Source organism: Pithys albifrons, chromosome 7, assembly GCF_047495875.1.
Source record: "Pithys albifrons albifrons isolate INPA30051 chromosome 7, PitAlb_v1, whole genome shotgun sequence".
NCBI classification, from domain to species: domain Eukaryota; kingdom Metazoa; phylum Chordata; class Aves; order Passeriformes; family Thamnophilidae; genus Pithys; species Pithys albifrons.
In genome coordinates, this window is record NC_092464.1 from 42,047,304 (window position 1) to 42,063,231 (window position 15,928).

Here is a 15,928-nt window from a genome sequence, read left to right on the forward strand (position 1 = left end):
CTACAATCTTCCATTTCACAAATAGAAGGGGACTGATAAAAGTATTCATGGCAAGTATTTGACACAGTTACAGCAATCTAAGTATTATCCCTTTTGTTTCCTGTTCATTTCCTCATAATTTCTAAAATTGTTTCCTTTTTTGGACCATTACTAACTGCTGTTTATTTTCACTGTTATGACACCAAGATTTTTCTCTTGACATACTAATTAATTAAAATATACAAAAATATGTAGCTACTATTACTGCAGGAGCTCAACATGGGAAGGTAGTATGAAAAACTCTGAACATAATTTATTACTAAGTGCAACAGTTTTTACCTAAGGAGGAAAAATGATTTAAACTTCACTTACACAAAGATCAGCTTCAACTCAATTACTGCTAGTCTAGAATGAGACTGTGCTAAAACAGACACCACTACAGAAAGACAAAAACAAATCCAGTATTAAGAAATTTTACAGAAATTAGTAGAGAGTAGAAGAATCAGCATGCCATTGCACAGGCCTACAGTATCATATATACTGAACAGCAGTTCTACTGCCTCATCACAGTGCACTGCAGATGCTAAACATTTAAATGGGTTCAACAAGTGACCAGAGAACTTATCAAGGAACAATTCATTTATGGCAATTGAGTACAAAAAGGTACCATCTTTTATCTAGCACAGTTGCTGAAGTCAACAGCAACTGTAAGAGTATCCCAAAATCAAGTAGAGTTCCACCTTTCTGAGCAATACTGAGCCATATCTAATAAAAACCATCTTGAAGTGGCATGCACAAGAATTCAAAAAGTACTGCAATATTCAAGGTCCTTGTTCTCCTTCAAAGGGTTTTACTTACACCCCATTTGCTTCCTGACAAGTCCATCACTCAAAAATAACAACAAAACATTGGTTGTACTTCACTCACTTCAATGAATGGCATTCTCCTCAAAATACTGTTCACCTTTAAGGATACTCAGGATCACAACTTTGACTGTAGCTAATACAACACTGATATTCTCAACATCTTGGAACAAGGGGGAATCCTTTCAGCTTGCTGTCACATGCTTTTTTTTATTTTAAGTGGAGTAAACAATTAGTCATGAGAAAAACAATCTTTTTTGTTCTCATAGGATATCAACAGAAATGCTTCAAGGACTGGAGGGCAGGAATTTTTGTGTGTGAGACTTCACATTAACAGCAAAGCCGTACAGGAAGACAATAATAACTTTTCATAGGGGATTGCGTTTGTTTTTAACATCTCCCACCTTAAAAGTGCATTCAAATTTAATCAGATTAATGTAATTTCTACTTGGAGGTAGGAAACAGCTTCAACCCATCATTCTGCTATTTTTAAAGTCTACATGTGGTTTTTTCACCTGCACAAAATATTTGTCCGATGACAAAACTTCTGACATTATTGTCAAAGAGAAATAAATATAAATCTTATTACGATGATCTGTTTCAGATTTAGTAAAGAAGATGAAGATTGACCACTGCTAACATCTGTCTGAAGCTTCAGTAATAAAGGTCACTAAATCTTAAGATATTAAATAAAACTAATACCAGTTAACACTTAAATACTAATCAGGACATCACATCAACAGGTATTTATTCATAAACTCTTGATTCAGCCACTGGATTAACCATCACTTCATTAATTTCTCATAAATAGGACAACACTGATTTATTAAGATTGCTCAACTAACTTGTCAGCTTCAGTTAGTGACAAACAACAACCTGCTTTTATTGAAAGAACCTCCAGACATCAATCCACTAACTACAGCATCCAGATCATGCTGTTCTTCACCGACACAACTTAAAATGTAATAGTTACTTTTCCCTCTTAATTATTTACCTTAGAATTACCTTCCTTGTGATGTTTGGCACAAGATTGAAGCTGAGTTATCCAATATTGTTTCTCTTTTGCATCAGCAGCTAAAACAGAAACAAGAAAATGCAGAGGAATCACACATAAATCAATACTTTTTTTTTGTACAAGAGGTGAAGGAGCAAGTCAGAGGGGAGAAAGATTATGGATTAGAATGCAGCATAAATTCTAACATATGCTGCTCAACTCAAATATGCTTAAGTTTTTCAGTACAACACATATAAGCCTGTAATTAAGGGGCTGTGGCCAGCTGGAAGACATAAACTTAGGAGTCTTCTTCATAGTTATTTCCAAGTGTTAGAATAAGTAGAACTACCTCTAGATGACTTTATTGTTTCAAATTTTTCATTCACTTTTGTTTTACTTGTCTCTCTTTATGAAGGGCAAGGGTCACATCTCAGTATTAAAATAAGTAACAGCTACACACTCAGATTGTCAGTCAGCTCCCAGACAAGCCAACAGTACCCCAGGTACTCAAGTACTTCTTTTTTAATGCAGTTCAGCTAAATCCCTCTCAAAACATGTGCCATTCACGTGCAACTTAAAGACACAAGAATGAAAATCACAATTTCCCCCACATATCTTTAAAAATCTCTGAAGAGTTTGTCTGCAGACTATATCAGGTGGCTTCTGATTAATATTACTATGTCTGTTTAGGAGAGAAGTTTGGTTTTGTCTTAAAAACCCCACTATTACAGTAATCCTGATTAGGAATGGCAATACAGAGTTGATAATTTCAGTAAATATTTTCCCTTACTTCCTCTGCTATTAAGTGTCTCAATGATTATTGACTCGGCATAAAAATTATTTACTAATTTGAATGAAATTCATAGACTTCATTAAATTAAAAGCAGCACACGGTAAGCATTTAATAAGCTCAAGGGTTGGAAAAGCATGATAATGAAACAACAAGTGTTCATGAGTTCTAGCTATGCAAATTCGAACACATTTTAACAGAAACCCTCCCTGGTTGTTCCTGTTTTTCACTTCTGTGTATAGAGCAGCAACACACTCTACCACAGAGGACTCCTGCATGCCCAGTCCCACTCAACAACTGATAAACTGTGGTCAGAATGAAACTAAGAACGCTTTTATTACACTGCATTACATGTCACATTTTTATAGCAGTTAATTTTTTATAAATTAGTTGGATATAAAAGTATTGTGATCAATTGACCACACTGAAAATACCTTAGAATCAGAACATGGCCTTTTCTTTAAATATTCCAAAGGAACTCCTATACTCTGTATTGTCTTTGCTATACTTGGGAACAAGGGAAGAGAAAATTTTTATGTTACAGGTGCATTCAATTACTCTAACTAAGCCTTACAAAAACATAATATCTTCACAGACTCCCACTAGCAGTTTCCCTTCTCTGACCCATCATCAGATTCATTATTGCACATTATCTGCAGGATGGTGGCAGAGGAGAACAATACTAGAAATTAAATGCTCTGCTGTGGACAGCAACAAAAGCTTTTTCTTCCTTTGGAAGCAAATAAGATGTACCATTCAACCAAAATGCCACGGTAACAGATTATAGAAGGCACCTTGAGGTACCTTCCAGCCCTGAAAGCCTATATATTGTAAAGTCATATGTACTTAACTCCAAATTACTCTTCCACTGTGTCTTATAGTACGGTATGTAATAATACAGCTGTATAACCGCTACTATCTGACAGCAGAGGGAAGTAAAAGAGAAATGAGATGACAGAAGAGATGCAGAAGTGGGAAAGCGAGACAAGAACCACTCAGCTGGCACCTTTAAGCAGCACTGTACCTTTTAACTTGTACATCTCTCCATTAGCAGAGTAGACCACCAACATGTGTGGCACTTCATCACCGGGCGATATTACAGCTCCAGCTAAAGACAAGGCTCCTCGTGGCTTCTGGTTTTTGCTTTGTTCATTCACAAAATACTGCAGAATCCCCGTCTCAAAGTCCAGCACAAAGTACCTGTTGAAATAAATTACAATCATATAACATTTCTGCTGAAGTTTTTCATATATTTACTCAAAGAAGAGACTGATCTTAAATCAAAATCATAAATAAACAAATGAAGTTAAAGTAATATTAGTAGTAACTCCATTTTATAATGTACTGTTATTTTGATCATTGGGCTTGATTTTTTAGGGGCAGGTAATCTATTCTTTTATTCACAACACAAACTATTTTACACTAAACCACCTGCTAGGACTGCAAGATCATACAAACAAAAAATAAACTAATGCATTGCTCAAGTGCAGTAGATGAAAGCAAATATAGTCCAAACTTAAGCATGTCAGTCTCGAGAGCTGGAAATGTACTTTCTTTTTCCACAATTAAACTTATTTTTCACAAAAGCAGAGATCTTACATTCCATTTCCCTGTGGACATCATCTGTGCTGTTACACAGAACAATTATTTAACACTTTAAACAGTAACTGCCTGGCTCAAATGAAGGACAGTCTGCTACAACCCTCAACAGACCAGAGTGAAGATCACACGAGAGCAGATTATCCCTTCAGCTTCTTCTGAAAAAAACACCCCTAACAATCTGGCTAACACTACTAAATGAGCATTTTTAACACATAATATTTCTACTGTCCCTCTACCTGGGATTAGCATAGATCATATGAGTTTGTGTATGGTATTTCAGAAACTGTGATTATTCAAACTTCTGTAGCTTTGTATATCCCAAATTTGCTCAGGTTACCACCCTCTTTGGAAGTGGCATTTTGTCTTAGCACTTTCACATTATCTCCATATGCAGAACATCTCTAACCTTTCCCATCAACGAGTATTTCCAGGATTGTCTTCACAGCCAATTGAAGTTACGGGTCATGACCTGCCCATCTCCTTAGTCAAGGTGAGTAACTCTGGACATGATGCACAGAATCATTACCCACGATTTACAGAGCTTTAGACATTTTGCTTGGGCAACCTTCCTTTGCCACAGTTACATCTAACTCTCTACTGCCACTGCCTTCACATCAGAACAAAGATCAAATTCTATTCAAATTATTATAGATTAACAAGCCTGTCCCAAAGAATTTTAAGCTAGTGCATCACTACACCCCTCACTTCTGCCCTGACTCCACCTCCCACAAAGCACCTCTGCATCCCTTCTCCCATGAAACAAATGGAAAGCCTCCCCTTTGCAATCATGAAGCACAATCTCTTCACCTTCCCACTACAGGATATCTTCGCCACAAAAAAACGACTAAGGCATTACAAGCTGAATGCCATGTTTTCCATAGTAGGGTTAAAAATAAGGATGCCCTAAACTGCCAAAATTCCAGATTATCTTATTGGCTTACGCTGCACCAGTCCATAACCTTCCTATTTTGTTTGACTTTTAAATGGGTTTATAATATTACTCTCCCACTTAAAAAGCATTTTTCCTCTTCACATTGCTTAGTAGGGAAAAAAAGAGGCACTTAACTGCGGGGGGAAACAGCAGAATTGTAAAACACACAATAAAAAAAAAGTCAAACTTGCACATTTCATAGGAAATTTTAATTTTGCTCATTCTCCATCTTCCTTGTCCATTTTAGGAATATCCGTTACATACTCAGGAGAAAAAACAGGGCACTGCACAGAAGCAATGCAATGCCCCAACAGCAGCTTGCCCCTAGAGCTGGTCCTTCTCCCCATCACCTGAAGTTCAGCAAACAAGTTCAGACTTCACATGCAGTAATGTTGATTCTGAGCCTGTGCCATCCTCATTATAATTTCATTGTCCTTCTATTGGTCAGGTACAAATAATTTATTTCAGGCCATTTTTTATTGATTACTATCTTGTAAATCACCACTGTGTTTACTAATCTACAACTCTGCAATTAACAGAAGGAGGAACAACAGCTAAAGAAAACAAAAAAAAAAAAAAAGAAAGAAAAAGAGAGGCAAGAAAAATAGCCTCTCCTCCTATCAAGACCAAAGGATGTGCGGAAAGAAGTTCCTCTGAGTCGATTAGAACAGAATCTGTTATGTTACATAAACACTGGAAGCAATTCAGCTCAGAGATCTTTACATGCTAGATCAGCAAAGCACTCCCAGAGTGACTGTAAGCTCCACAAAGATGGGGTTTGCATTGCCATAAAGCTACTCCAGGGAAGGAAATAGCCATTTGAGTACAGAATACACCTTTACCAGCATAACGACATCCAAGAGCAGCGCCTTCTGCAAATTCCTAAATGCAGAGATGGCATCCCTCCACATCCTTGTTATCACAGCTACAGCAGTGGTGTTAACTGGACCTTGCAGCCAACCACAACCTATTCTGTGTACAGTCTCGGAAAAGCAGAACATTACCATTGGTTGTACCTCAGGTTTTCAGTATTTGTGATGCTGTCTCAGATGCCTGTAAAAGCACACAACGTTTCCAGTAGAAATCAAGCAGCAATCTTAAGGGGAAAAAATAACCAGTTCTCACAAGCCTTCACATCACCCTCAGCGAGTATCCTGCCGCCTTCCTTCTTGTCCCAGAAGAACCAGAAACTTTTCTCAGGCATCTTGGCCATGACACTGTTCACACCACACAGAATCAAGTATTTCCTTTTCAAGGGTTATGGTTTGATGTGCAACTCCCCTCTTTACCTTTCACACAGCAGTGTCACAGACAAAGATAGACAGGAACAAACTGCACAGACAACTAGAGCCTCACAAAAGAAGCAGGGGCTGAACATACTTTGAAAACTGCTAAAAGGATAGAAACAGCCAGGAGAAGGAATAAGGAATTAAATGTCAACTCAAGCAGCGCCAGGTTTTGTACAAAGGAGATGAGGGAGGGAGGAACATAAAGGTATAGAAAAAACAGAAGCAGCTTTCAAAAACATTTTCTCACATCACAGACCAAATGATGACCCAGTTCAGACCATCACAAAAACACCGGAGAAATGGAGACCAGATTCTTTCATTAACTGAGAATGGAAAAGCATTACACACACAAAGCAAGACAGAAGAGAATGGTACATGTTACCTCTTAGAAGTGTCATGTAACTGTATCAAAAAGACAGGGATGTCTTTTAACTTCGAAGTCATTTGTTCTGCCTACCCGAGAAATAACAGCACTAACCTCTCTACAACTGATTCATCTTACCAGCTAATCCTGCATTTCTCTACTGGCCTTGCTCACACCTTTACCTATAATTTCTTATTTCTGTAATGAAATTACAGATTAACAGTGATGAAAACTAACATATTCTTTAGAGAACAGGCAGGCAGGAAGTAGCAGAGCCAAGTTATGTACTAAACACACAAAAAATTAGTGTTATACAGAAATTAGGAATTAAGTGTTACTGACAGACACTTCCAAAAGACAGCTAAATTTTTCTGGTTTTCTAAAATTGGAATAACTTTTAATAGTCATTAAAAGAGTCCATCTAAAGGTTAAGATAGAAAATTCCCACGTTGACACATTTTAAGCAGTTTTAACTGCATAAGCACAGTTCAAACCAGACATGCAAAATTACAGGCAAGAAAAAGCTGGCTATTTCACAAAAGAAAAGCCAAAGGATTCCTCACTTTAAATTCAAATCCATTCAGAGACTAGAGGCTTCCCAGTACCCTGGCCCAGCTTCCCACAAGCTCCTGGGATTCACCAGGATACTTCCACTCTGCCATTCCCAACAAAAGCAGACGCATTACCAGCTGATACCAATTACAAGAGAAAACATTCACCACACTCAGCAACCTACAAGTCTGACACTACAAGAATTGTTACTTTTTAAGTCACCCATGAGTTTTTCAATGTGGCCTGATAACACTTCATTCCTCTTCAACTTCCCATATTTCAAAATCAGTCATCTCCGAATAAACCCTAAGTCTTATAAATTCTGCAACTGTCTTAATTAAACACTCATTGTGTTTCACACCATCCCCTTTATGCATTCGCTTATTCATTTGCAGCAATTTAAATTTTTTTAAAATGTCAAGCAGAACAAACATGACATGTTAGGAAGTGCAACTATCTTGTCTTCTGAATTCTTAGAAAGGAAGGGTCAAACACTACTAATAAACTATTTCAACTGGATTTGCATCCACTGAAATGAGAATGTATTATAGTAATAAATATAACATGTTCATATAATTTGATAGTACTATAATAGTTTATTCTAGGTTCCCTATTCAAGAAGACTTTAAGAAAAAGCAATGACTATGCTTTAATGAGGGCTAAAATGCTGGTAGTATAGCAGAGATGGAAGGAGTCTACCATTAGAGCCTGTCAATAAAGAACAGCAACTCTACAGGTCTTCCATGTAAACATCTGACTTTTTGGCATCACAAAATACATAAAGACATCAGAAGCACATGGTATGAACATTTCCCATGTAATTTACTCACCTCACTGGATTTAAGATTTTCATTTTCCCATTTCCAGTCAAATTAAGCATTTCCATATTCTCCAGTGGAAATGCATACTTTAATACGTAAATAATAAATAAATTACTCACAATATTTCTAGGCATTTCATCATTCACTTGCACATTCACGACATGGTCCACTGTTCACTGAAGCTGCCACTCGGTTGCAAATCTGTAATGGACCCAAAGTGCACCCCTGGCAGAAACATAACACCTCTTAAAATAAGTTCCTTTCTCCCTTTATTCTGAACACATCTCGGAAACCATCCATCTGAACCCAGGTTTTCCCTACTGTGTAATCTCAAGAAGTTTTCAAGGTAGGATTGCTAATCTTTCCACTGTTTAATGCATTCCTAAGGATTTGATTTCTCCTCACACCTTCTTTCCCAGGTAAGTCAGTTTTCTGGACCAGATTTCATACATCTAGTTTGAATTCATAATGAGACAGAGGGGTTTTATATAGAATTTACAGCTGGACAACTGCAGTCCCAGTCAAATCTTCAACTTTTGATTCAACCTTCTAAAAAAAACTCCCCTCTTTTGGAAAGCAGCATTGTATTGATTACATCCCTGGGTTCCTAAATTAGCCACACTGGAGCCCATGCTTCCAGTTGGACTGTGTCTAATCCCAGACTTTATGTTTAACATTGGTATGGGAATGCCTGCACACTACACTAGCACAGACAAATCCTTTTGACTAAAGACAAAGATGTTCCAATTTTCCACAATCTCCAAACAAAACAATGGTTTTCATTATATAATGACCTAACACAACAAGTACCTCTGGATGGAGAGGGAGATGGGTTGTTCTACAGCAGGCTAGTCTTATTTCACCTTTTGGGGGATTTTTTTTTTCCCCAGTTACATTCCCAAAGATGGACAGAGGAGCTTTCTCTCTAAAACACTACTTTAGCCCTTATACAGACACCTTGTCTCCTAAGCCAGTCTCACTTTATCATCTACTTTTTATTTTGCTATAATGCTAAAAATGCAAATTTTTAAAATACATTTATTTGAAATCAGTCTTCACCTTGATTTAAAACCTTAATAGGCAGCATCACCTTCCCTGTCATACGAGAAAAGTAACAATTAATGTATTTTCCCTTCTTAGACTGCTGAACTCATCATTCTAGACAATACACTGCTGACAATATACTATGCTCTACTACATACTTCAGCACCAAATTAATGCAAAGAACAGAAGCAGCTCACAACAGAAGAATTTCACCACCTTCTAGTTCAACCACTTCATTCTCAATATTTCTGAGTTTCCAAACATGTGTTTTCCTTTTGCTCCATTCCAATTTCCCCCAGTCACTGACAGCACATGTTCTTCAGTAAATACATAATCCTCTAAAGGAGTATTTTCAAGAATAAGGAATCAAAGGAATCAAACTACTCTATAATTCTCTTCCTTTTTTTTTTGTTAGTTTAAAAATAGATAAGAATTATAGGATAGAAAGTAAATCGCTGTGTCAAAGAAAAGCAAAGTTTATGGCTGCAGTAAATGAATGAGATGTCACACAGAAATATTTCATTTTTAAGAAACTGTATCTTACTAGGCCATCCTGGACACCACATTTATGCAACTGCTGAATTCTTTTTCTCTTTTACCTTGAGCCATAAGATTAATGGAATTATTCATGCCCATGGAGATAAAGCATGGCACACACACGTTTGACAGTCAAGGACTTGATTATTAAAAATTATCTCCAAAGTTGTCATCTAAAGACAGATGATTAGGAGAACATGCTTACATTTCAGTAACTCTAACATGCTCAATTTATCATTTTCTAACATAAGAAAGCGTAAGAATAAACATCAGGAGTTGCTTGAGGGATGCTTTTCAGGAAGGAGGGAGGATAAATAGGCCTAAAAATAATGCATCCATTTCTGCCCACGGGGTTTGAATTCATACAGAATGGTGGGAAAGGACATTCATCCTATAATCTGTGCTTAAGTACAACACAGACAGGCCAAGGGGTAGCGATTGCACTTTAGGGGCAAACACACAAACAAAACAGGAGGTCCACAGTTGAGTTCGACACCACAAACAGCACTCGCTGCTCCCAGCCCATCACACCTGCTGCCCCCAGCGCTACTTTGTATCATTCAGTGGTCCTTGATACCTTCCTTTCACTTGCTCTAAATTCGCAACTATTTAACAATTAAGCAGAGTCAATTTTTTGCACTGTGGATCAAGAGAAAAGGTTAGCAGTGACATAACTGGGGGAGTAAACAGGCTGCTGCAATTTTAACTGTGAGAATGTTATTATCCAGCTTGATTCAGGTTACAGATTAAAAAAGAGCTTCCAGGCAGGAAAATGTGATTTCCTTCACAAGAAAAACAACCAAGACCTAAACTAAAACAAGAACAGAGTATTTACGTGTCACTTCTAATGATCTGATGTAATGAAAGGATGTTAGCCTTTAGAAAGAGACACTTCTATGCGACTCTGACACAAGACACAGCGAATGTGCAAACACAACCAGTCACAAGCAACAGCAACTCCATTCCCCAAGTGAGGGGAAAGTAACGCTGTGTCTGTAAGGGACAGGGCTCTGTAGTTCAGTTGGTCCTCACTGAAGCCACCAGGTCCGCAGGAGTCATTTGCAATGATCTGGATGCCAAAACGAAGGAAGCTGCCTGGTTAATCCTCTCTCATCCCACCTTTCCACCTTACCCAGGAGCAAGACTTCACACCTTTGATAAAGTCAAATGACAGAGACTTACTCTGGAGCATGAATGAACTGCTGCTTTACTACAAGTCTGGTTGCAGCGCTGTTCTGTACCAACCAGCAACAAAAATCCCATCAATAAACAATACAGATATCAGAAATCAAGTGCTTCATTTTCTTAAAGTGGGGTTTGCCTTTAGATGTTAAGTTCAGCCAGTCATCCTCAAGAGGGTGCAAAGGAGTTGAACACATGCACTTAGTCAAGGAATATTCTGTTTGGAAAGTAGTTTAAGACTACCCAGAGAAACAACTCTTAGGAGAACCTATTGCCAAACTTAGTGAGAATCACTAAGTAAATTAGAAACACTGACTCATTTGCTTTCATTATCATAACAAATCACCTACAGGAAAAAAAAAAAAACAAAACAAAACGAAATTCCACTAAAAGAACACCACCTAAATGGAGAGGGGAAGGGAGAAAAGAAGGACACACACACACTAAAAACTGAGAAATTGAGTTTCTTCCCCAAAATAATTATGTGTGTGTATATATACACACACAGAATTTTTCTCACACACACATACATACATATATATACACAGATAGATACACACACACACACACACACACACACACACACATATATATATATGTGGCAGTTAAATGCCTCCCTGACATCCGATTCCATCAGATCTCGGAAGCTAAGCAGGGTCAGCCCCGGATTAGTACTTGGATGGGAGACCTCCTGGGAAATGCCGGGTGCTGTAGGTTCTAGTCCTGAGGACTTCACTGTCACTGTCCAAGCTCACTCGGCCGTGGCAGATGAACCTCAGGACTTAAACGGTGGGGCCAGTTCCGCGCACGCTGAGCCTCACCTAAAATCCACTGCGCAGGCTGGAAGGGCACACCCACGTGGGGACAGCCCTTCCCAAATCTTTGTTCGCGAAGTTTGGCCATACATACATACATACATAATATATATGTATATATATACATATATATATATATATATGTATGTATAATGAGACAGAATCACAGAAGGTATGGGGTTGCTGAGTTGGAAGGGGCCCACAAGGATCATTGAGTCCAACTGAGACAATCAATTATGTCTAGTTTGTGAAAGCTTTTACATACTAATATTTGTAATTCTTTCTACTCACCTTAGCAGTTATCAAAACTGTTGCTGAACAAACAGCTGCATCACCATATAGTTTTAAATGTTTCCCAAAATTACATCAGCCATGCCAGGAATCTTATTCTTTTCTGTAACACAAGCCCCACTAAAACTGTAAGCAATACAGGAATATTTGACCTTGCACAAAAACACTTCACTTTTTTGCTTGACACTTTCTGTAGTAAGTTCCAAAAGATCTGACAGGTTTGGCAAACACACTTCACACCCAAAATTGCCTAATGCTTGGCATCAACTCAACTTTCACAAAGGACTTATAAAATATAGAATGAAATCAACAGCTTAGAAGGTGGCCTAACATACCAATAATACAACTCTCCAACAAACTAAGCAACAATTTCTGGAAGCCTGAAAAGCTGAACCAAAGGCTCTACCATGTACATCAAACATACTAAGAAAATGTAAGCATTCACAGACCCATGTGAAGCAAAGCAATCACAAAGGCAGCTGCTCAGAGCACTAATGACTCCAACAGTGACCGACAGTACTATACATTATTCTTTCAAGTCTCTGCTTTAAGCAGGGACATGCACACACACAGAGAACACATCGCCAGGACAGTTATATATGAAGACAGATCAATAAGGAAGTGGGATTTGATCAAGGGCAGTATTTTATGGAGATTTCTGTCTGCTACTTGCCACATTCTGAAGGAAACTTCATGGCTTGAAAAGAGACCTTTGCTCTTTCTGCTACTTGCTATTACAACATCCACAAGTTAATCAAGTACATCCATTTGACAGCCTGGTTCTCACAAAACATAATGAGAGACAAGCAGCAAATTCAGTCACCTATATAACGACCCCACAACATACACTGGGAGCCTGGAACTGCTGGTTTTGTCTCAGTATTACCATGCAACAGAATTTAAAGAAAACCACTTCCCACTGAATTTATGTGAGTCAGCCAGGTCTAAAACACAATTTGATCTCAAAATACTATAATCTATAATCCAAATTCCTTACTATTTGCAGCTGCTAAATTTTGGCAATCCCAAACATAAACACCCCCAAAAACGGCTGCTAAAGAAAAACATCCATTCAATTGAAATATCTCCTTCACCCTTAGCAACTATTCTGCCCTCTGAACTACATTACTAGAAGGCCATAAAATGTATGAAGGAAGCAGTAAACCTCCACAGAGTCACCCACCCTGTGTCTAATATACACTATCTTCTGCTGGCCCCATCCTAAACTTTATTGTCACTTTCCTCACATGGTGTACCAGTGATGAATCAAACCCCAAACGGCAGAGCCAAAGCTGGTTTACGTTTCTCTGACTTGTGCCTCCAACTCTTCCTCTCTCTCCTTCAACAACTTGTATTCCTCACTGCTAAGAATTATCCCAGCACGACTGTTATTGGATATTATATCCCATCTAGGAAAGGCACCTGCATACATCAAACATGTGTAGATTTTTAGAGCTCTCTTTTGCTGCCAAGAATTACTGACTGTAAACAGAAAGCACTCAGCTATGAGACAACCAATATGACCCTGAGCTTTTATGCCTGATGTTAGTTAGGATTTCACTCGAGATAAAATACTTTCAGAGACTGAAATATTAATGGAGCAAATAAAAAAGGCACAGAGAATGACCCTGGACAACAGCACAAATGCTGAAGTTGAAAAGGAGACAATCACTGGATGACAAATCAAGAAATGGCCTCACACCTCAAGGCATGAGTATCAGGCAAACCGTTCAGGTGATCAGACCACAAAACAGACAAGTAGGTCAAATTACAAGGCTACTCTCGCTTCAAATTAAGAGTAGCTGTAGAGTAGTTCAGCTCCTTTCAAGTACTGTTTTTTGCTCAATTTAACAATGAGAGTACGGAAATTAGGAGTATCATTCAAGTCATATCTTGAGCCAATTACACAGACAAAAGGAGTCTGTTCACTCAGCCCAAGTGTTTGGCCTGCGCGTCTCCAAAAGCCAGGCAAATTATCGACACAGGTGAACCCTAATGAGTCTGTTCCTCATGGGTGAATGAATATCGTCCCGTACTCAACAGTAACAGCCTGCAGTGGGAAGTCAGGAAACTTCGGGGCGTTGACTTGATATAAACAACAAGGAGTAAATGTCAGGGCAAGCAAATTGGCCATTGGAGTTCTTTCCAACTCATTTTTACTGCTTACTGGAAACAAAAATTGCTCTAAGACACACTGTAAAAATCCCAAAGTCCAGGAAAGACATGTGATTGTATTGTAAATTCTATTCTAACAACTGCACTATTTTGTATACAGTAATTATCAAACAAAATTGCTACACCACTGAACTACCCCCACTGTTACTTGTCTCTTCCCTCTTTTATTGAACATGAAACATAAAAGGCTAGATAGGATTCATAAACTCTCTTAATAAAAAAAGTCACCAACCTAAAAGTTTTCAATAGTAAGATGTTGCTAAAAATTAATTAGAACAGTCACATGTCATGTTTTATTGAGGTAGAACATCAGTTTTATTACAACCACTCTGCTGCCAACAAGTGAGGGACAATTTGCAGAGGAAATGGAGTGGAGGGATGCAGGAGCAGACAAGCAGAACAGGACGTGCCAAAAGGTTTTCATTAAATCTACCGAAAACTAAATAAACAGAAATCTGAAGAAACATTGGACACTACATTCTAAAAAGCACTCTGCTAGTTAGACTTTCAGCCTCTATCCAGAACAAAACACACTTCCACACTGGGTTGCATGTACATTAGGTTAACGAAGATTGAGGGGCTTCTCTACTTCTCACCAATTTCAGAGATATTTAATTCTGTTCAAGATACTGATATCAGACTCTAAAGAACATGACATTCCACTGGAAACTAAAACCCTTCCAAAAACTATATTTAATCAGAGAAGCCTTAGGGAATCAGCACAGACATCCTGTTCATTGTTTGCATTCTGTGTGAGCAATTCCATTCCAAAACTACTTTACTGAAGAAAATACATAAAAAGTATCTTTGGTATTTCTCAATATATACAATTCCTTTAGGATGAGTTAACTAAAACGAATGGGAAAGAAAGGTTAGACATGAGTCCTTTAAACTTCATATCACTTGCATTTAGGTAGAAATACAATGTCTCGCACATTTACACGACAGGCCACAGCAATGGTCCAAAATAAACAGTAACTATTCCCCAACAATCTCAGTAAAGTGTTACATCACATAATATGGCAAAGTGAAAAAAGGCAGCCCTCGGAAAGCACAAGTGAAATCAGTTGTAATTTTTCTCTCTCTCTCCTCAAGGAAGAATTGCTGATTTGCAGTTTAAAAGCCTAGTTCAGCTGAACTAGGCTTCCCTTCGCTGGTGTACAGTCAGAGCTCCTGCTCTGCCATCTTCAGCCAGTGGCAGCACCAGCACTGATCCCTGCACTGCCAATCCAATAATGAGAGCTGGAGTCAAAGAGTAATGCACCAGGTCAGTCTTTGGGTACAAGAGGAACTTTGCAAAGCCATCCATACAGCAAATAAGGAATCCAATTCCTCCACAACTACATGCATCACACAGAAACCACTGGCCAGTATTTTCAGCTGTAGGTCTGTGACAGACACACCTGACCCCAGGCCATAATTGGTTCAGGCTGACTAAGGAGGAACAAGTCTAAGACTCTGTGCTGAACACGAGCTGAGAAGCTCCTGGCTCATGCACAAGGGAGTGAAGGTGCCTCAGGAAAACTATTTCAAAAGGTGGTTTCAAAACCCAAAAATGCAAGATGACCAACGTACAGAACAAGGTAACAGAGCTAAAAATGAAGACACCTATCTTTTTCACACTACCGAGAAGCAGTCAATTACTTCGCTCCATAAATACCACCACCAGGATGGACCCAAACTGGAGCTATCCCTGAAC

At 38.4% G+C, this 15,928-nt stretch overlaps 1 protein-coding gene across 1 annotated transcript in view; it reads right to left on the reverse strand.

Moving 5' to 3' along the window:
• The window catches only part of OSBPL10 (oxysterol binding protein like 10), a 110,381-nt gene that overhangs the window by 76,875 nt on the left and 17,578 nt on the right, over positions 1-15,928 (reverse strand). Inside the window, exons 2-3 of the mRNA XM_071561136.1 lie at positions 3,651-3,826; positions 1,837-1,916 (exon numbers count right to left, since the gene is read on the reverse strand). Of these exons, the coding sequence (XP_071417237.1) occupies positions 1,837-1,916; positions 3,651-3,826 (256 nt within the window). The remainder of the gene's footprint in view (positions 1-1,836; positions 1,917-3,650; positions 3,827-15,928) is intronic.